Here is a 22,456-nt window from a genome sequence, read left to right on the forward strand (position 1 = left end):
CACAATTAAAAGGTAATAAGAAATGATATGGAAAACTACCAAGAGGTCTGAAACACATTTTATAGGCACTGTATATTTGCTGATATGTCATCATATCACTAATTCTATGACGAGACAGTGTAGAAATCCTTTTGGTACCTCAATAAACAATCTCAAATGATTAACTTTATATGCTGCTTCAATGTTGGTTGTGTAACCTCACCTGGAGTTTCTAATGCTGGGTATTGTTTTTGACTGGCTGTAGATATATTATTATTGTTTTGGTCCCAGGTCTGTCTTAGAAAAGTGATCTTGAATTCAGAAAATATGTCCTTGTCCAAATACTTGCAGACAGTGACAGGATGACCTTCTTTGAGAGGCTGCGTTTAAACACACTGCAGTCCTGATTCATTCAGTGCTGAACATGTGAACAGTGCATGATCAGGGCGGGGACGTGGTGACGTAGCGCGCCAGTCTGACCAATAGCAGCGTGTCCTGCAGCCTATGGCCGTACAGTAAATACTATGAGCTCTGCCTCCTTCCCTCTCGCTGCAGCAATGAAAGCAGAGGAGACAATCAAGTCATAGCCGTGGATGTGCCATAAAACCGTCTGCTCGACCTGCGCTGTTGTATTGCGTCCAGTCAGCGGGGTGAAGTCGAAGATCTGCGGTGTTTCAGTCGAAGGTAGCGGACATCTGTGTCAGAGGGGAGCCGGAGCCGAGACAGAGACACACAGTGGGGTTTGTGGGCCCACTGCAGTCTGAATCAACGCAGACTCGCCCCACCGCTGGTCGGTCATCGACGTCGTTTGTCTGTCGACATCCTCTCGGAGGCAGAGAGCACCGAGAAGGGCCGTGAACCGAGCCCCGCGTCTGACCCGCTGCCGCAGCCCGAGGCGCGCTGCTTGGCAGAGCATGCTAAATAATGAGCCAAAGGGACACACTGGTTCATTTGTTTGCTGGAGGGTAAGTCACACAAGCAACTCGTTTATTCATCCGGGTCTGATTTCATCGTACGGTTACATTGTGAAATATGACTGTCCGTATGGTTTGTCTTAGCTAGCCGTGCGTCCAGGACTGTTGTGCTGCTCGTCCTCCGGCAGCACGTCAGTCACGTCGGTGTCAAAACCATTGGTCCAAACCGAACTTACGAAAAACACGAGCTGCTGCTCAAAAAAAACACCAACTAAAATCCAACAGAGCGTGTTGTTGGGCTTACACGTGACTCCAGAGATACCACAATATAGATTTGTTTCGTTTTATCTCTAAATACCGGCTACTCCAGTGTACGGTTTCATTTTGTTGTCGTGCTCGTTGCTGCCCTCTGTCGGTGGCTGGACGAAGCGCTGCTGCAGCCACAGCATGGCTGCTCCTTCTCTGCTGATGTTTTGACTTTCAGCAAACTGGGAGATCGTTAAGATACGTAACGAAACGAAATGTCAGCTGCACGTCTGTGTATGTGTTGCCAACAGTCAGACTTATTTCTGAATCTTGTGTTTTTTATTGATGGAAATTAACTATTGAAATCGCAAAAACACCATGCAACTTAACTGAAAAACCCTCTTGAACCTGGGAGTATAAAAAAACACTTTAAGTCCAACTGCATTGTTACTGAAGCTCATAGGAATATATGGCTTTTTAGGACTGTTTGGCTTCCTCAATACTCACATGAGTATTACCAGACATCTGATATAAGTAGTTCCCAAAATCATCCGAAGAGTTTTGCCCTATTGCACAACTCTGCAAACGGTGGGTGGGAGCTAGTTTTGGGCAGTAAAATACTGTTAAAAAAATCAAACTGCTTTGCAGTTTCTGAAGACTCTTACTAAACCACTAAAGGGTGATCCAAAGTAAGCACAATACAGTGTGAGTACTTAAGCCTAAACTAATGAGATGAGCAATGCACCTCATTCACAATCCTGCAAACAGGACTAACAACTTTCTCAGCAAAGTAAATGTAAGCACAGAAGTGTAGCGGTTTATCGACCCAGTGCATCTGTCTTTAATTTATTCCATGGCCTTCATTTTCTCAGCGTCTGTTACCTTATCGCTGACAATAAAATTTGGTAAACTTGTCACACCGCGACTCATACGTTATCTCTCTTATCAGGGATTTAAAGTTCAAGAACTGCATGAGACACATTGTACATCTTGCATAGGAGAATTTAGTTGGCTTTTCCCAAAAACTTGAGCTGCCTCCCACAGCCACTGTGAGAGATACACATCCAGCAGTCAGCAGAAAGTAGGGCAAGGGTCACTGCTGCTGCCTGTGAGCATGAATGTGGGTTGGTCTTTTGAAAGGTAAATATAGCTGGTACTACACTAAAGAGATCGCAAGCAGAGGAATTTACTGCCTGGATGTCAAGTGACACAACTGCAAGACTACAGCTTTACCCGACCTATCTTGATTTGTCACTAATATAATCAACAAGCACGTTCCAACCGTGCAGAGGTTTGATTGTGAAATTTATTCATAAAAGTTGTGCAAAGTAGAAAGCACAGGAAGAGATTTTAAGATGATGTTCAGTAGCTTTGCTTTTATTTTAATAAAATGCTCATGCACACCACATCAGTGAAACAGATAATAGGATAATGTTGATTGAAATGGATGCATTATGCTTTTTGACAACGTGACTCCAGCTTGTTTACATGCTGATGGGTTCATGATGACACGTTTCTTTGGTTTATTTGCGAGCAGTCGTGCTTGTCATGTGGATAGGAGTTCAACGGGCAGCCTGCACAACAGTGACTTTCATTACGCCTCATTCTCACTTTCTCAGATGGCATACAGTCAGCAAAGTGTGACAGTTCCACCGAACTCATCCTGTGTTCAGAGGAAAGTGAGCTATTCATGAGTTCAGAGGAAACACACAACATCTCAATGTCTTGCATATCACAACACCATGCTTTGGCGTCTGCATGTGTCACGCCTCCTAGATGATCTCGGCGCTAAAGGGAATAACAGATTGTGTTACCATTGACCGGTATTCGAGGAGGGTTTTTTAAAAATAAAACTGGCAAACTGACCAAGCAGATATAAACGAGGCTTGGGCCATGTGAATAAAAAACACTGTTTGCAGTATTTTCAACAACATGTGTAGATCTGTCACTTTCTTGTAATTGCAGTTCCAAAGCAAACTTTTCCTGCTCATGCTTTGATCCCATCTCTTACCATTCCCTGTGTTTTGTTTTGTTTTAAAAAAAAAACCTTTTCCCTCCTAGATGTGGCGGTACAGTGGGTGCTATTTTGACTTGTCCTCTGGAGGTGGTCAAGACCAGACTGCAGTCCTCGTCCATCACTCTGTACGTCTCTGAAGTCCAGCTTAGCACTGTCAACGGAGCCAGCGTTGCTCGTGTTGCTCCACCAGGGCCTCTGCACTGTCTTAGGTAAGGAGATTTATGCTAAATGTTTATTTTACGAACTTTGCTTTACAAAAAGGAATCTTACCAAGATAACCTTTCATTAACTGTAGGATTTATGTGCTCAATATGCACTGAACTAAAAAGACACGGCTTAGCTGAATGCTATTCTTCCCCCTTGACCCTACCACTTGACATCCCATCTCTTTTAGAAATTGAGGGTTAGTGGTTGTCTAGTACTTCAAATGGCTCATTACGCTATGTTTGTTTGCTAGTTGACCACTACCCCTCGATCTCAAAAAGAAATGTGACACTTTAGCATACACGGAAGTGCACAAAACAGAAGGGAAACGCCAAGGGAGGCCTGAGTCAATGTCACGGTGAATCCACAGTAATAATGAAACAAGATTGTTTCTATGTACCGCTATGACTGTGCTATGTGACATTCAGTTTGAATGGCTATTGTGTTATACTACTTAATGACAAGAAATGTGCTTTTAGAGGATTAGTATTTGCCTCAACTTGAGACTTGACTGTAGAGTTACATCAACATAATAAAATACAAAAGTTCAGAGTTCCAAATATCTACATGTCTTCTTTCGCACTACCCATCCGGGTATGTGTTGAACCAATCAGAAGCTGGTCAGCAAGCTGGAAATATTGTTAGCAGAAATGCTTTTCCTGCCCTTGGGGTAGGTTTTGGGTTTTTTGAATCGCTGGTGAAAGTTCCATTCGTGCACTACTTGTTTAGTTTTTGAGAGCAACGCAACAAAGAATATTTACATACGGGCAACTTGTTTTCATTGGCATCCATTGACAAGGTAGCGAATTTATGCTTCATTTTGACCTTGCAGCTGTTTGGCTGTTTTTGGGACTTTCTTCAAACAACTACTGGGGAACCAGTGTAATAAATACTCAATGAATTGTTTCTTGTTTTTTTTTTTTTGTTAAATACATGTAATTCCTCTTCTCAGATGTGGTGGAAAGTTGCCAGATATGCACAGGGAGAAGTGAAAGTGAAGGGAAATTCAACAATAGTTGGGCGATTATTTAGAACCTACTGGAGGCTGGTGTTGTTGGATATTTAGAATTAATGTGGATCAGTGAGGGATTAACACCGTTTAAGTAAATATTCACCGTAACTTAGCTACATGGCTCTATTCTTGTTGTCTGGCAAGCTATCTCCATGACTGTCACAGAGCATGTCACACACTGTTAAACGTAATGCATAATGCACAACTGGCAGTGCGTGGAATTTTCCACCACTAAATGAATGCATTCATTATCTTCACTATCACTTTTGAATCTTTGTTAATTCACTAAGGGTTAACTGTGAGAAAAATGTTTAACAGGAAATCCAAGTTTAACAGGATATGTAGGCAAAATGCTAACGCTGCACTTTAGAATGTTCAGTATACATTTTTATTTGTCACCACAGTATTTTGCTAGAATCTGAAAAGGACAACACCTCCACTTATTGCTTCAACCAGTGGGAACAAATCAGTTCTTTAGCTAAAGCTATGTAAGAAACAGGGCTTTTTTGAGGACCTTGTGTAATAACATAAAACTAATGCCCTATTTAGAGAGGTTGCAGCGAATCTGGAAATTGTTTTCGGCTTCTTGTGTTGTCCTTAAGATAAACAGCCACTGGAAGACACAGCACAGCGCTATCATGCAATACTGAGCGGAGCAGGGCAGAAGAGGGAAGAGCCGTATGGGGCAAGGAAAGGGGAAAAAAAACCCTGCACACTCGTCAAAGTGGGTCAACATGCAGGGAGGTACAGGCCTAGATTCATTTTAGAGCAGAGTGTGTCGATTGGATTTTGTGGCTGCGGAGAACACCTTCGCGCTAAGCTCTCTGTTTTCTAAGTTTAGGTACTTGCTCTGTTTTTTTTTTAGGACAGAACTTGGCAAAATCTCACATCCAGGGCCGAAAGGCACAGACCGCAAACCCACAAACAAAAGAATAAATAGCTACGAACTTTTCCCAGAAACATCCGAGCTCTATCTTATTTTTAAATAGAATGAGTCAGCCTCTATCATACGAATATAATCGACCTTAAAGGACCGTGTTACTGTCTGGACCAAAAGACAGTTTTCTCAGGGGTTTCTTTTTTTTTTTTGAAGGATATCATCATGCTGTCTTTGTTTTTACTGTGTGTCACTGTTTTGTGAAAACATGCAATAAATAAAGGGTGAATTAGTCGCTGTGAACATGCAGAAATAGGTTACTGGGTTAGTCTGCGGAAAGGTGAAGAATCTTTGAACTTGGGTGACAACGGAAAAAGTACACGTGAGCGATCATGATACCACTGTGTACACCACCAGGGCCAGGGCACCTGTCATATCATTTATTTTGGTTCCAGTATGTTAATAGTGACCTCGTGTATAATATCAGGTTGTGCCGAGTGTCAGGTCATGGCAGTAGGACCAAAAACGTCCAATCCGTCTGCTTAGGGCTCCTACATTGGATATAGATTTGGCTACAAACAGAGATTTTGTGCGAAATAGAAGTTTTAATTTGTAACCCATGAACGTCAGTGTGAAGTGTTGGCGCTGTGTTTTCAGGGATCACATAGTATTTAAAGGACATGTTGTGTTTTTATTTCTATTTTTATTTATTTTGTTTTTTTTTTTTACACACAATGGTGAAACTAAGATCTTCATGTCTCATACATTTCATGGTGGATCCAGTTTTTGTGATTATATTTGCCAAACAATAATAAGGTTTATTGTTGTGGAAAATGTAGTTACAGTTGAGCCCAAAAGTATTCACATTTTGATTTATAGCAAATTTATATTTGCACATTTGGTTTTTCTTCTGCCTGGGAGTGATGTACGCAAGTGACAAAAGACAGTTAGGCATTGTTTTAGAGATGTTCACGATAAAAAAACAGGGCTGCAAGGTGGCTCGGTGATTAGCACCGTCACCTCGCAGCTAGAAGATCCCCGGTTCGCCCGGGATCTTCCTGCGTGGAGTTTGCATGTTCTCCCTGTGCAGTGTGGGTTCTCTCTGGGTTCTCCAGCTTCCTCCCACAGTCCAAAAACATGTTGAGGTTAATTGGTGATTCTAAATTGTCCGTAGGTGTGAATGTGAGTGTGCTTGGTTGTCTGTCTCTAAGTGTGGCCCTGTGATAGACTGGTGACCTGTCCAGGGTGTCCCCTGCCTTCACCCTGGGATAGACTCCAGCCCCCCGTGACCCTAGTGAGGATTAAGAGGTGTATAGATAATGGATGGATGATAAAAAAACAAAGTCATAGCAATAGTTAGCATTCATTGTGAACATCTCCAGGACAGAGTTTAACTGTCTTTTGTCACTTGTTTATTTATTTTCCAGCCAGAAGAAAACCTGATTCAGTAGAAATTTACTATGAATTAGAATTTGGCATGCACATGAATCATTTTGGGTTTAGCTGTTTGCTCCTTGCACAGAGTTAGATGAGCACAATTGTGTCTGTCTTTTCATCTAGACATGGAAGTGAAAAAACGTCATTTTTGAATATACATCATGTAGCAAATATCTAAAACATCAGCTTTGTGGTAGACATGAATTCATAACTGTGAGTAAATTACACGAAAATTTGCCCAGTGTCTTAAATTGATATAAAATATTGTTTTCTTGTTCTGTGTTATGCAGGAATGAATGGATAAAGTGAAATGCTTAAATAAAGTGTTTGCTCTTTTCAGGTTAATTCTAGAGAGAGAGGGACCCCGCTCGCTCTTCAGAGGCCTGGGTCCCAACCTTGTAGGTGTGGCACCTTCCAGGTATGTAGTGTTGTCTGCAGTGTTTTGAGTGTGTTGCATGGCATCTTTCTCTTACTTTAACTTTTATAATCCCTGAATTGATACAACAGTGATGAACAGGAAAAAAGCCAAATGAAAAATACATAACCTGCACTTGCATGTCTTACAAAAAGCAAATAGACAAATAGGTCACCTCAGTCTTCACTAGGAAACAGAATCAGCCTGATTGAACCAGTGTTATCAGCACCAGCACGGCCCTCTCTCAGAGAATAAAGATATTTCTGCGTCATTTACTTCATGCGTTACATCAAACCTCGTGATTCCTTTTTGTTGAGAAACGTCGTTATCACAAGGTCATCTTTTATTCAAACTTCTTGCTCACTCAGAACTTCTGTGGGCAGACATAACAACAAACCACAAATACAGAACTGATTTTTTTTTAAACTCACGGCAGTTCAATGGAAATCTGCCCTTCAAAACCGAGCGGAAATGAGCGGGTTCCCTGATTCTTAGCTTATCTGGTTAGGCTTACGTAACAGCTTGGACTCAGTCAATCAAAATCAGAATAAAGCAGCAGCAGCAGCAGCAGATGCCGGCCAGCTGTGACAGTTTCCTCATGTGACAGTCGCTGTCATTGCTACAATGGAGTTTCTATAGAGAGGCGGTTGTGTTTGTGTGCAGTCTCCCTCCCTGACCTGTCGAGCTCTTCCTAGTTACTGCTGCGTCACATGACCATTGTCATCCTCCCATTGTGTGGTGGGATCTGTTTCTGTCTGAGCCATAAATTCCATCCTCTTCTTCTTTAATTCACAATTGTTCTGTCCTGTGGCTTCACTGTCTCTGCTGTTTTGCATTTTCAAGCTCCGGCTCTCTGAGGGGCAAAATATGCCCTTGGATATGCGTTTGTGTGTCAGTTCTGTGTTCTCGTTGTGTAGCTGACCATGACAGCTGTAGCAAACTGTGCTATAGGAGGCTGTTGTTACATAAGCAGTAAACCCGATGACATCGTTAGAAAAATATAAGCTTTCCTGCTGCCTTCTGTGCAATGTTATGTTGTACTTGAACCATGTTTTCCAGTATTCCCTTTTCAGGTTCTTTTTATACAGAATTTAAATATGCATTTCCAGGCTCTGTGACATTCTAGATACAACATCACAAATTGTATCGCCAGTTCACTGAAACCTTATGACCCAAACTCAATTTTAGCTGAATTGTTTAAATTGCTCTATATATGGTTCCACTGCTACATGATGTGGAACATACAGGATGCCTTTTTTTTCTATAATTTTTTTTTTTTGTTTTATTTCATAATGGTTTACTTGGTATCTGTGGAAGCTAGAGAGAATTTAAAATATATTTTGTTGGGTATGACATTTATCCATCCATCCGTTATCTATACACCACTTAATCCTCACTAGGGTCGCGGGGGGCTGGAGTCTATCCCAGCTGACTCAGGGTGAAGGCAGGGGACACCCAGGACAGGTCGCCAGTCAATCACAGGGCTACAATTAGAGACAGACAACCAAGCACACTCACATTCACACCTACGGACAATTTAGAATCACCAATTAACCTCAACATGTTTTTGGATGGGGAGAACATGCAGATCCCAAACCGTTGACCTTCTTACTGTGAGGCAACAGTGCTAACCACTGACCCACCTTGCAGCCCTCCATTTATCCAGGAAAATTAACATAAAATGTCAGTTTGTGTGACAGATTTCAAAACTGCATTCAAGTTTTTGGACCGGGGAGTCATGAGTGGCACTCATGATTCAGAGCTACTCATCAACATTCCACCGTCCGTGTCTGTAGGGTTATTTATAGACACATCAGAAGATTCACGATTAAAAAAAAACATAACACCCACAAGTTAGAGCTCTGTGGAAAGTGGAGCCACAATCAGAGATGATGCAGACAATACTGATTTTACACCAACACACAAGGACTGAGAAGGTGGACGCTCCTATAGCTCCCCTGGTTGAGCAGGCGACCCATGAACAGGAGCTGTTGAGCAGTGGTTGTGGGTTCAACTCTCGCTTACGACAATCTGCTGCAGGTCTTCACCTCACTGTCCTGTCTATTAAAGGCAAAAAGGCCAGAAAAAATTATTTAAACAAACAACAACAAAAAAAACGAGGACTGAGAAGGTTACTGTGTTTTCATGTCACTTGTTGTGCTTCAACTTGAGCCACTGCTTACATCTGTTTCCTTCTAGCTGCTTCTGGTGCTCACCTATCCTGTATTGTAGTTCAGCCGAATTCCCATTTAAGGAGTTCTCATTCATGTGTTTTTCTGTTTTTGCTGTCAGATAATAAAACCATATGTAATAGTCACTGAAACTCACTCTCATACAGCATGACTGCTGGTTATCTGACAGTCACTTTAGAGCAATTTCCAAGCTGCTACTCTGCACCATTAAAATACTGACTTCATACCCACAGCACTGTCAAACATACTAACCTTATGAGTTAAAAACAAAAGCTTTGCTTTGAATTCAGCAATATTTTCATATAAAATAATCACTCAGAAAGAAAGTTAGAACGCTGGAAAGTCAAGGTCTCACACACTCAACGTCTGTGTCAGCTGCTGCATCGTCAGCTGTACGACTCTGCACTGCTGCTTACACAGAGAGAGTCTCCTTCCTGAATACGGGTGTAAACAGCATCAGCTTAGCTGCATTTAAAGCTACAGACACTGAAACGGCCTGTTTAGAACCCAACTAGAACCAGGAGTTATACTGTCATGGTCAAATGAACCATCTTTGCAGTACTTTGAGCTGAAAATTGAAAGACATTCTGGAGACATGTGAGACTTTCATTAATTTACTGAAAAGAGGAACAAAACACGACCTTTTAAAGGTGAATGGCAATGCAACATTTCCACTCCATTTAAGTCTAATTTAAGTTAAGCTTAGCTGCAATATCGTTAAACGACATGGCAATTTTATTACTTTATTTATCTACAGGGGGAGGTCTGGCTTGCTGTGCTACAGAGTTATTCTCTCCTCTTGTAATTAGGAAACTGCACTTTAAACATCTTCTGATACTAATGAGAGTACAATTCATTGGGCATGCTGCTGGCGTTCATTAGCAGCACACATAGCACATGTGCAGTCAGCTCAGACCAACAACATCACTCATTACATGTGAGACGCCCACACATTGAGAGCTACTTGCATAATACATCTGTGGAGAAGCATGATTATGTTGTACATGCCTGCTTTTCAGTTCAGAATGAGGGCAGACAGTGAAGGTCACTGAGTTTAAATTCATTAAGCAGAAATGTTGACTAAATCCCATGATTTTATTTAGTGAAGAGCAGCTGGAATCATGGGAGATAAATTTGCCACTAAAACAAGCACACACACACACACACACACACACACACACACACACACACACACACAGTCAAATGCTATCATGTACAACTAGGGCAATATTAATTTTATGCACTTATGGTAATATTCTTTTTTAGCAAATATAGTTACTTTAGAAAATGTCACGCTTCACAGTAATTATTCAAAGACACAGTTTGTCAGCACTCATTGTCCCAGCTCGTGGTCTTTTATTCTGTATTTAATCCCTGAATGCATCATTAATTTTTTAGCTTTTTTGGTGATTGCTTTGGCTAATCGTTTCCTCTTTTTTATGGTGCTATTTGCAACAGGGCAATCTACTTTGCAGTCTATTCAACAGCCAAGGAGAAGCTGAATGGGTTGCTGGAGCCAGACTCTACCCAGGTGCACATGGTGTCTGCTGGGATGGCAGGTAATGATGGCTCCTTCTCCCCCACCCTTCTGTCTGTCTGTCTGTCTGTCCGTCTGTCCGTCTGTCTGTTGCTGTCGGTTTAATCTGCCTATTTGTCTGTCTATCAGTCTGCCTGGGCGGAATATCTCACTGATGGGTTTTTGTTGTTTGTTTTTTTTAAATGTTAAAGAATTATTCCGTTTGTCTTCATCAGGCAGCTTTCATTTTTCTTTATCTATTCATCATTTTTGTGCACAGTTTGAAGTGTCTCAGACACCACCCTTCCCCCAGACCTGAAGCATGCTAAAGCTAAATAATAATGTCTGTTACAAGTAGGCATTACCCAGCTGTTTCATGTATAGAAATATTAAATGTAAACAACAATCAGTTTATCCGAAAGCACAATTTAAGACTCTCAGGATCAAATTAAACTTGATTGTGGCAAAAACAGCCTCACTTTGTTTAACCCTCTGGACCCTAAATTCAACCAGCACGTCTGAAATAATGTTAAGTTAATAAAAAAAAAAACGCCAAAATTCTACAATTTCTCAGAGCCAGAAAGTGTAAAAACAAACAAACAAATCAGATTTCTGGCCATTTTTAAACTAATTATTTCTTGTTCTGTCCTGAAAATGAACCAAATCTATGCTTAAAATTATAATGTTCTATCAGAATAACTTAATTCTTTGGGTTTAATCCAAATTAGACCATTTAGTCAAACTGGATACCATAAAAAACAAAAAGTTCTGTGCTCCTCGGTGTAACCAAAAAGATGTTACTGACCTGGTTGTAACCAACAGTGCAGATGGGAAACAAGTATGGAAACAAATTAAAAACGTAGGTAGTGAAATTTATTTATATATGTATATTTGTAGTTGCCCTGTGATAGACTGGTGACCTGTCCAGGGTGTCCCCTGCCTTCGCCCTAAGGCGGCTGGGATAGACTCCAGCTCCCCCGTGACCCTAATGAGGATTAAGCGGTGTATAGATGATGGATGGATGGATGGATGGATATTCGTAATTGGTAGCCACTGGGGGCACTTTGGAAAAGTTGTACATGTTGAATCAATTTTTCCCCATTTTTGAAAATAAGTCATCAAAGATAGTCACATTTTTTTGTTTTTTAACATTTTTTTTAAAATAATTTATGGGATTAAAACTTTGTCATCCTGCACAGAACACAAGTTCTTGCTACTTCTTTTCTTGGTTGGTCTGTTTCCATAGAGGTGCAGGACTTTACACTGCAGTGGAAAATGACCCCACAGTGAGTAAAAATGCAGCAAAAAAAACCAAAACAAAACAGAAACAGCTTGGTGTTCAGAGGGTTAAAGCAAACTATGCATTTATTCTTTTTGTACAGTACAATTACCTTATTACAAAAAGTTAATCTCAAAACCCCGAAACCGTAGCAGTTGTGTAATTATATATCACATCTTTGTTACTAATCAGCTTTGTTCAGAACATTTTCTTTTTGTACACGTACCAGGACTGATAATACAATATATTGTCTCTCCATTGTGGCCTTGATGGCCCTCATATATTGCAGTAGAGGAGACAAATCCGAATGTTACACTGCTGGCATTTATACCATGACTGTCCTGTCTTTATTTATACACCAAAGAAGAAAACCTTGTGGTCCTCAAAGTTTAGGTTGTGCTTTCCTCCTCTACAAGTCCCGTTGTCCCCCATGTCCTCCATTATTTTTATTCCCTCCTTGCCCTTCTTTCCTCTTTTTTTTTTTTTTTTCTTTTATTTGAGGCCTCTCCAGAGGACACTGTAAATGGCTTAACATCCCAGTTGTTACTTAAACAGTGTGGTGTGGGCCCCCTTCTTTGCTCTGTGTGTATAGAGAAGAGAACACGGCCCCCAAAGGTCAACCGGGGCCCCTGGCACTTGGGCGGACACGTCAGGTAGCACCCCATTTCTTTACACTGGTATGATAAAAACCATGGTGATTTTTATGAATATTAGATCATTTGTAATGATATTACCATTGCTTATAGCAACGTGTTTGCTGCTGGTATGTAGTTTCAGGCCCTCATGTTAAGGTTTTGTTATTGCTTAGTCTTGACACAAACCTGCCCCTTCCCCGTAGCTTGTTCCATCAACATAGGAAAGGTAAAGTAATGACACACTTGTGTGGAATTTTTTTTGTCAGCACAAAAGAAATGCTAACCTTGTCTCTGCCACAGAAGGTTGCACTCGGTGTCTTTCATTTTGTCTTTGGTCATCATTCATCAACACCATTAGTGCTTCGGTCATTTCTTTTCAAGGCGATTCGGTGTCAGTCCATAACCACAGAGACGTGCACTATTTCCACAAGACTTTCTCTTGTTCAATTATGTGAATTATGTGCCTTGCTGGTACCGGTAAAAAACAAAACACAGATTTATATTTGAATGTGGACAAGTTGCAGTTAAGACACAGACATACAATTAAGGCAACGGGAAAACCATACCACACAGAGTATAAACAAACGTAAGAGTTTTCAGCCACTGTGCTTGGAGTCTTTGCGTCACACATGCCTTCATCTGCATAGCAGTTGCATACATTTATCTTATTACCTTGACAAACATGCAGGCAGAGATACACAACCTGAAGTCATATAACATAGGTGCTGGAAAATCAGTTCTTTATGGCGTCTTTGACATGTTGCGGTGTAATTGTACTGCACAATGTTTTGCACTCAATGAATGGACTTAAGGTCTCTTTCTTATATACATTTATCACAGCCTCCCTGAGCTTTGATCAATACTGACCAACAACAGAGTTGATGCCAGTAAGTCTAGCCTGAGCTTGCAGTGGTCAGTGCCAAACCCTCAGTGACCGAACTGTAGATTTTATCCTGATGCCGGATAATTGCTTCCAGTTTTGTAAACTAACTCTGTGGAGTTGCTGGCTTATACGTCCTCCCTGCTATGAATTTTGAACTTCTCTTACGCGCAGAGAAGGCAGACAAGTCCCACTGCTTCACTTTTTTCCCCCCTCAGCAGTTAATCTAAAGCATGTTGCTGTCTCTGAATGTAGGTCAAACCCCTCTGGAGAAGTTGTGCAGGGATTATAGGCCTGTAGAAAGATAATGTACAACTTGTAGCAGCTTGTCGATATGCAGATGCTGCTGCTCTCTACAGAGGTCCAAGTCAAGAACAGTAAGCTTGTGTAGTCTGTGGATGTATCTGCTCTGTGGCTTATCTAAATGAGCTAGAAGGCAAACAAGAGACGTTTGCTTTAATACCAGTTAAATCTGTTAATTAATCCGCTTTATATTTCTAGGAATATTGATACATGAATTTATAAGACACACCAACTATGCTCACACTAATCTGCTGTGAGCCATATATGTCTGTCGATGTATTATTTTTCAGAAGAAACGTGCAAGAACTTTCCTACATATTACCTATTAATGTAAATATGCTTTCATATTAAACACATCTGTGTAAGATCATCTTATCACATAGTGACAAATTTAATTACGAAAGCAAACATTAATTAAACAGAAAACAAATGAAGACGTTTTACAGCAGGCAAATTGTCATAATAAAATGATTTGTACATTAAACTGCCCTCTAAGTTGTTATTTTATGTCTAAACATGAATATTCTGCAGCAATATAAAGATGTAAAAACTATTTTTTAGGATTTGTCTACTAACTATTATCAAAGTTATTTGATGTGCATTTCTAAAAGGAGCACGTTCATTGTTATTTTTAAATTCAACCCAGTTCTTCCGTGGTCCGGTTTAGTCAGGGCAGGTATTTGGGGCAGACGGAGTTGTCACCATCGTGCGACCTCATTGTTCCACTTCACCATCATCAGTCATTTCATTCTTATGTCATCACACATCATTAAAAGGTCTCCTGACTCCATTTATTGCTATCGTCCACCGCTAAGAGTCTGTTACACAAAACGGCAAGGTTAGCATTTCCCACCTCTTTATATTCAAACTTTTTTTCAGTAAGAAATTGATCTTGTGCTTTCTAAAACATGTGGATTATAAACAGATAATAGCACAATGATTTGTATGTAGAATACCTCCTCAGATTTATTTTCTGCCTTTGTATTTGTTCTTGTGTTTTAGCTCGCTCCCGTGAGACAGAGCTGTAGGCTTGGACTGGGTTGGCAGAATTTAATTAAACATATGAGTTAATTAGACTGGGTGGGATGTAGAATTGGGTTTATATTCTGGAGGGGGGGAAAGATGGGGGGTACCAGTCCTTCACCTCCCATCTCTTCTCCATCCTCTTGATCAGGAAGTGGGTTGGGGTGGGTTGGTTGGTGGGGTTTGGGGTGGATGTGACTGCTGCTTGTGTGTGACTGTGGTACAGAAAAGCCTGTGTCTATTTTAGGGCTTTACTGTAAAGCTTTCACCCCTGCGTGATTGGGTGGGAGACCCCCGCCATCTGAGCCCCCCATATCTGCAGGCTACTAGCTGCAGCGGGGAGGAGCTGGAGGAGCTTTGCCCCTCCCTCGTGAGTACACGCCATAGACGCTACTTCATTCTACTTCCCTCTTTTTTCTTCTTCCTCTTTTTGTTCTTCTCTTCTTCTCTTCAACAGACCTCTATAATCCTTTTCTACTATACGCAGTTGCCTTAACATAGGTCTCTGTTGCATTGATACACTAGATGTGACTGCGGTCTCTGTATAGACTCGTCCTGGTGGTAGCAGTTTTCTGCAAATGGCCATGTTTCCCTTCTTTTTCGGACGTCATTGTATCACAGACTTCTAAAGAGACTTTGTGTCATTTCTTAATAATACAAAGTGCTCATAAATTACCATTATACCCTATACAACAACCTATGCTTTACTCTCTTGTCAAGTATTTCTACTAAACAAAAACAAAATGGAAAAGCATCACATGTAAATTACTTTAACAAGCACACACTCCATTGTATACATTTTTCATGCATTTTCAAGATCTAATTATTGGCAGATGCTCCTTTTATGAGCTTGCTGTGCTAATTTTACGTGTGGCTGTGGAGCTGGACGGACAATGAAACAGGGTTTCTAACCACCATTATGATCAGGAAGGGCAGCACTAAGTACGTGTCAGGGTTTCCACTGTAGTGAATAATTGAAGAATCTCCTTCAGACACCATTTTGTTTTTCTGTGCTGAAGTAGTTGTGCTAACTGTGCTAGTAAAAGACCCACAGCTTGTTTTTTTTGTTGTGTTATCTAACCAGTTAACCACTGGTTCATTAAATCCTATAGAATAAACATGAAGACTAATAAGTCATCATGCATATTGCATAGTCTAACAATAGCTGGAAATTTAAAGCAATCTAAGACTCATTGTGTTCTCACTTGAATTTGTGCAATGACAGATTTGTTTGTAAGAGATCTATGATTATGTGAATGCATTTTATATGGGGGCATTATTGTAGCAAAACTATTTGTCCATGCGTATGTCTGTCTGTATCTCAATCGGTTCGTCCAAAGTGAGATTTGTCAATGTGGAAAAGAAGTTGTCAATGCGAACAGGAATCGACAGAAGTCGTCCCACGATGTGTCTGTCTGTAATCAGGTTTTCAAATGCGTAAGAAATCTGCTCATCTGTATTAAAATTCGGACATGTAAGAAGAGTTGTCAATGCATACAGAGGTATACGTAGTTGAAAAGTCTACGTATTCGAGTGGAGCGGCTTCCCCATTGGCTGTCTTTTCACACATGACTTTTGCTACACTTCTACTGTGAGAGATGTGAAACTGAAAAGTATCTGAAAATCAGGGTTTCTGTGTCCTGAGCTTACAGGATTGTTCATTGTGTCTGCTGCCGCTCTGCTGCCCTGCCTTTTCATATACCTCTGTTCGCATTGACAACTCTCATTACATGTCCAAATTTTAATACAAATGAGCAGATTTCTTACACATTTGAAAACCTGATTACAGACAGACACATCGTGGGACGACTTTTGTAGATTCCTGTTCGCATTGACAACTTCTTTTACACATTGACCAATCTCACTTTGGACGAACAGATGGAGATACAGACAGACAGCTCTCCGTACAAATAGTTTTGCTACAATAATGCCCCCATAATTTTAAAGCTCATTTCACTGTAATGATATTTTGAGAAGCAGACTTCTCTTTTTGATAAACCTTTGTCGTAATTGCTATTTATACTCATTAGAACCACAATAGCTCTCATTAGCACTTATAAGAAATGAAGCAAACTGTAGTATAACAATCAGCCACACTCAAAGGCCTAAATGAATTTGCTGCTTGGCCTCATTTCCCAGTGTTTGCACTTAGATATTTCTCAAGATGCTAAATCAAAAAAAGACAAAGCACTCATAGCTTAAAGCTGCTGCCCTCATGCTCTGTTGTTAGTCACGATACTTTACTTCAGGAGGACAGCTGTTTGGTTTACATGCATCCGAGTAGCATTTCACACGAAGAGGATCAATATGTGACTAGCATGTGGCAGAGAAAGTTGTTTTGTCTGTAACTCAATAAATGACTGTTGATGTTTAGATTTCATTCATATATACTGAAACAATCGATATCACTTTCTATAACAGTTGGAATCAGATGGCCTATAGTAAATACTTGAGCCAGTTGATCCTGTTACGTGAAGTGCTTTCTCACTGTCCTTGCACAGTATAGAATATTTAGTGTAGTTGATTTGACTGTGTTCTTCCAAGTGTTTATACGTCTGTCTAAACCTCTGACCTCTTCTGAAATTCCCAGGGTTCACCGCCATCACAGCCACCAATCCCATCTGGCTGATAAAGACTCGTCTGCAGCTGGAGGCCAGGTGAGGAACTATTTCTATCAAGTCTAGAAACAAGTATTGTATGGCTGTCTTGTTCTCCTGCAACAAAAATGACATTTGAAATTATATTGCTGCTAAAATGAAAATTCTCTTTTCATCACAGAAACCGGGGCGAGCGGCGTATGAATGCGTTTGAGTGCGTGCGGCGGGTGTACCAGATGGACGGCCTACGAGGTTTCTACAGAGGAATGTCAGCCTCATATGCTGGCATCTCTGAGACTGTAATCCATTTTGTCATCTATGAAAGTATCAAACGTAAACTGTTGGAGTCCAGGGCCCACACCAGCATGGACGAAGAGGAAGAGAGCGTCAAGGACGCCTCAGACTTTGTGGGCATGATGCTAGCAGCAGCCACCTCCAAGACTTGTGCCACCTCCATCGCCTATCCTCATGGTAACCTTCTGTCTCACTCACCTTCAGTTATGTTGGTCAAAAGGCAGGGCACAAAACGTGTACTTTATTAGCTGTCAACAAATCCTATAAAGAATAAAAAACCATCAATAGGTCACTTCTAATCTCCCACTATTATGTTGTTTAGCCAGCCCATATTGTTGAACATAACAAGAAGTAATGAAGAAGTAATTTAAAAAGAACAGCTCCCACATATGCACTTTCTTATAAACAAAAAGCAGCAGCAGCAGGGACTGATTTAAAAAAAAAAAAACAAAGTTTGGTTTCAGTGCAATCTGGATCATATATACAATATGCTAGTGGTGTTACAGAAAAGCAGCTCAGCTGTGTGGCACAATGGACAAATATATATCATGGTTTATATCCTAAAACAATACTTGGACAACAGTAAGCCACATAAATTAATTGTTGGTTTTCGTCTTTCATGATATTTGTTGACAATAAACAAATTGTTTATGGCCACCTAATCCGTTACAGGTCAATATTTTGGGGGAAAAAAGGGAAATAAAAAATGATTAGATTTTATCTGAGCTTGAAAATGTTTATAGAAGGACACACACTGTATAGCCAAATATGAACAAGGTCATAAATATTGAGGAATGCTAAGTTTTAATGTTGTCTGATTGGAACTCCAACACAGATCAGGAAGCATTTTTTGTGTATGTGAGCTGAATAGACCAGAATGCATTGTAGCATCAATACATGTTGCATTTTCAAAAAGGCAAAGACTCACTATCTATTTCTGATAAATGTCATGGTCCATTTGCACTATAAATGTTGCTAATATTCTTTACCTAGTGCAGGTCCTCCTGTCTGGATTGGGATGTAGACAAAAATCAGAATCTCTAGTTGCGCCTTTAGTTTACGATAAAGCAAGTTGAAGAGCAGCAGGTTTACCAAGATGGATAACTTATAATAGCAGGTTTACTTGAGTGTGTCAAATGTTGAAATGCAGCACTCGAGAGCCCACACAGTACTCGTCATCAGAGTCTGACATAAAAAGCTGATGGTCAGTAGAGTACTTAACACAGTTTTCTTCCTCTACTCTCAAATTGCAGAGGTGATTCGCACACGGCTACGAGAGGAAGGCAGCAAGTACCGCTCCTTCTTCCAGACTCTGCTGACAGTACCCAGGGAGGAGGGATACCGGGCGCTGTACCGCGGCCTAACCACACACCTCGTCAGACAGATTCCCAACACTGCCATCATGATGTGCACCTACGAGGTGGTGGTCTACCTGCTCGGCCGTTAGCCCACCAGGAGTGTCTCCTTTCTGTTTGAAGAGGGAGACAGAAAGTGACTGAGATGGATGCCCTTTGATCAGGGTATGAAATGTGCAAATGAAGACCAAAGGAAAAGTGAAGATACTCTACTGGACCAGAACAAGACGAACGCAAAGAAGATGAAGAAAAAGGAAGGAGACAGAGCCCTTTGGTATCATATCAACATCATCCCCTCTGGTTCCCGTTGTCAGACTGCTGGAACAGGTAGAGGGCGCCACAGTTCACAGTGGAGGCAAAATGGCTCAGAGCAGAGAGGAGGCACTGACAGGAAAGGTACAGTAACAGCTTGGTGCTGGTTAAAGCACTGAAGGATAAGATTTTGAGCAGAATTCAGTGGCCTTAACAGAAAGGATTTAATTTGCATCTTTCTTTTTGGGTGATTACAAAAACAAAATGGCCTTTTTTTTCACCCTTACATAGACGTAGGAGGAGAATGCTTGGAGGCAACTGAACTTGACAGGACGGATGAGAACTAAATGTAGGTCAGCTTCAATAATTAAATAAATAATTGTCTGTACAAGCCTGCACTTGCTTCAGAGCTGTGGGAATACTGTGCGGCCACATGACACACAGTAAAGGAATGTTTACTGAAGGTAGAATGTCAGAAGAGAGTTGGATTTCAGACAGATATGTCGGTCACCCATCCACTGTTGCACTACAGAAGGCGTGGCTTCAAGCATTCTCCTCTGAACACTGCACCCCCCGGGATGACCTGAAGCTCATCAACAGCAGTGCACTCAATGGCCAAATACGATGAAACACAATGACGAGCTTGTGACGGTCACTTAAGCACATGCCTCAGACACTACCCAGTGTTTAGGTTAGTACGCTGACTACCATTCAGTGTTTTATTCCTCTATAACTCAGCTCCTGGTGGTGGCACGGGTCGGCTGAAGTTCCCTGTCGACAGTGTTTTTGTTAAAACTGAAATAAGAAGGCTAGCTTCTGCCTCCAGCCGCTGCTCGGTCGCCTGAAAATCTTGTGTGAAAACATGAGACCAATGTGTCCTTTTTGGAGATGTGATGTGTGCGACTGTCCCAAAGGTACTGAGTATCTTCTATTGGAGCGTTGCTACTTGAATATAATGTGACAATTTGGGGAAATGCTGGAGTGGGAGAATATTGATGCAGTTTTATCACCCCATAGCCTGTTTGAGTGTGAACCTGTCTGTGTGTGTGTGTGTGTGTGTGTTTAACAAGTTGTACGATCTGTGTTTGGGAGTGTGAGTGTGTGTGTATGGCGGTGCATCTGTAGTCATGTGTGTCTGCATGTATAATGAATATCTACTCCAGAGTTCCCTTCACCATCTATTAATCTTGCAAGACACTGCGGTTTGAAGTGTGGAAAGGTTCCTGAATGATACTGGGAGCTTTAATTCCCACTTCCACGCCAGTCCTTCCTTCCAGTGGCTTCCGACTGACCTGATAACATGCACTTTTGTGGCCTTTTGGGGCTTGTGCTTTGCATTTTATTGTGTGGACAGTTTAAACTTGTACATTGTAAAAGAAAAAAAGTATTAACTGTATATCAAAATGGTATTTTGCGCAACTGTTCTTATAGCAGATATATTGTACAGTTTAGAGTTCTCAGTAGTTGTGAAGGATGTCCAAATGTTTGTATATAATATCGATACTGTGTATGCATATCAGTTGCTTTTTTTCCCTTTAGGCTCATTTTGTGATCATGCTGTAGTTTGCATTTGCAAATGTTTGTTTTCATTTTTGTGCAATTGAACCTGGTTTCGACACAGACATGAATATTGATGTTGCTTGACTGAATTTTCTTGCGTTTATGTGTTGTTGTAAGTTGTTCTGCAAACATTATGTACTTACATGAAACCTAGCAAATGCTGCAGAGCAAATACATCAATGTGAGCGTTTGCGCTGGAGCATTGGTTAGTCGTTTTACCAGGTTCCTAAAAAAAAAAAACAAAAAAAAAAAAACAAGTGTTCCAGTTTGCAAAGCTTGGATGTTTCCATCATTTGAGATGTTTACATTCTTCTTTACTTTCTGTCAGATTCTTTTTGGTTCTGTTCGCACACTAGTTTTCAATATTTAAACAGAGGAGTTTTATATGTGAGAGTTCAAGAACTGATATCATCTTTCTCTGACACTGTACAGAGCAGCACTGCTACTTTGGGCGGTTAACAAAAAAAGTTTTAAAAGAATGTGAAATCCAGAAACTGCTACATCTGTTACTCAAGAGGCTAATTGTTAAGAGACCACATTTGCACCCCTTTAAATAAAAAAATCACTTAATTGCACTCTTAAAAAAAAACAAAAACGTCTTTTGAGAAAGATTTGGCACACAGTTTTTTTTTCATTGAAATTTCACTTGAATACTTTTACATTGTTCACTATCAAAATGACATGTAAACCTTTTGTTGAGGCCGCCCACCACAGACGCTGTCATTTCGATGCACACGCACAGTTTCAATGGTTAAAAAATTCAAGAAAGTGTTATTTTCCAAAAGTTACAGAAAATCAAATGCATTCATGCACGATCTTGTTCTTGAACGCTCACATTGTCCTCTGTGTTGCAGTATCATTTCTGAGGCAAACTGAAGTGTTGTAACTCGTAATAGTTATTGATTTTCAGTCTCCTTTGACATATTGCTAAAGAAAATGCTGACCCATTTTAACATTCATGTTTTCCAGTAAAACACTAACAGCTTCAGCTTCTTTAGCTCTGTTGCAGTAATACTTGAGGGGAAATTACCAAAATGTGACATGAACAGACAACTGGACAAACAGTGCAGACATTTCACTTTATTATTGTTATTATTTTTTTACCTCTCATTTCAGTGTCTGTATGCAATTCAGTGTCTTTGCCCCTGTTTGCTTGGACAGGATGCAGCCTCATGCAGGGTTCAGCGAGACCCAGAAGATTGTTTTTGTTTTGCCAGCACAGTCTTTAATGTGTTTTTGTTTGTTTTTTTAAACAAAAAATAAATAAAAATCTATTTGCAACTGATCTGTCTGCTTTTTAAAAAATGTATGTATTTGTATTTTATGTGTATTTGTTCATATATACTGTTGTAGAAATATTTGCAGTTTGAGCTCCTTAACTTAAAAAATGGTGTAATATAATTGATGATAGGAAAATTACCTTTAATTGATTGGTGCAGTTGGTTAGCACTGTTTCCTCGCAGCAAGAT

General features: G+C 40.5%; 1 protein-coding gene across 1 annotated transcript; it reads left to right on the forward strand.

Annotated features, from left to right (window-relative positions):
• Nucleotides 1-526: 526 nt before the first annotated feature.
• Nucleotides 527-22,233, forward strand: LOC103366836 (solute carrier family 25 member 36-A-like). Its single transcript, XM_008294677.1, has 7 exons — nt 527-944; nt 3,201-3,365; nt 7,027-7,104; nt 10,752-10,852; nt 17,520-17,586; nt 17,708-17,997; nt 19,074-22,233. The coding sequence occupies exons 1-7, from the start codon at nt 904-906 to the stop codon at nt 19,265-19,267; spliced, it is 936 nt and encodes a 311-aa protein (XP_008292899.1). The 5' UTR covers nt 527-903; the 3' UTR covers nt 19,268-22,233.
• The last annotated feature ends 223 nt before the right edge of the window (nt 22,234-22,456 follow it).

Source organism: Stegastes partitus, unplaced genomic scaffold (assembly GCF_000690725.1).
Source record: "Stegastes partitus isolate 25-593 unplaced genomic scaffold, Stegastes_partitus-1.0.2 Scaffold986, whole genome shotgun sequence".
Lineage (NCBI taxonomy): Eukaryota > Metazoa > Chordata > Actinopteri > Pomacentridae > Stegastes > Stegastes partitus.

Coding starts and splice junctions, on each gene's coding strand:
- LOC103366836 (XM_008294677.1), top strand. CDS start 904: ATGAGCCAAAGGGACACACTGGTTCATTTGTTTGCTGGAGG. Junction 10,853..17,519: donor GGTGTCTGCTGGGATGGCAG/GTAATGATGGCT, acceptor TGAAATTCCCAG/GGTTCACCGCCATCACAGCC. Junction 17,587..17,707: donor CGTCTGCAGCTGGAGGCCAG/GTGAGGAACTAT, acceptor TTTTCATCACAG/AAACCGGGGCGAGCGGCGTA.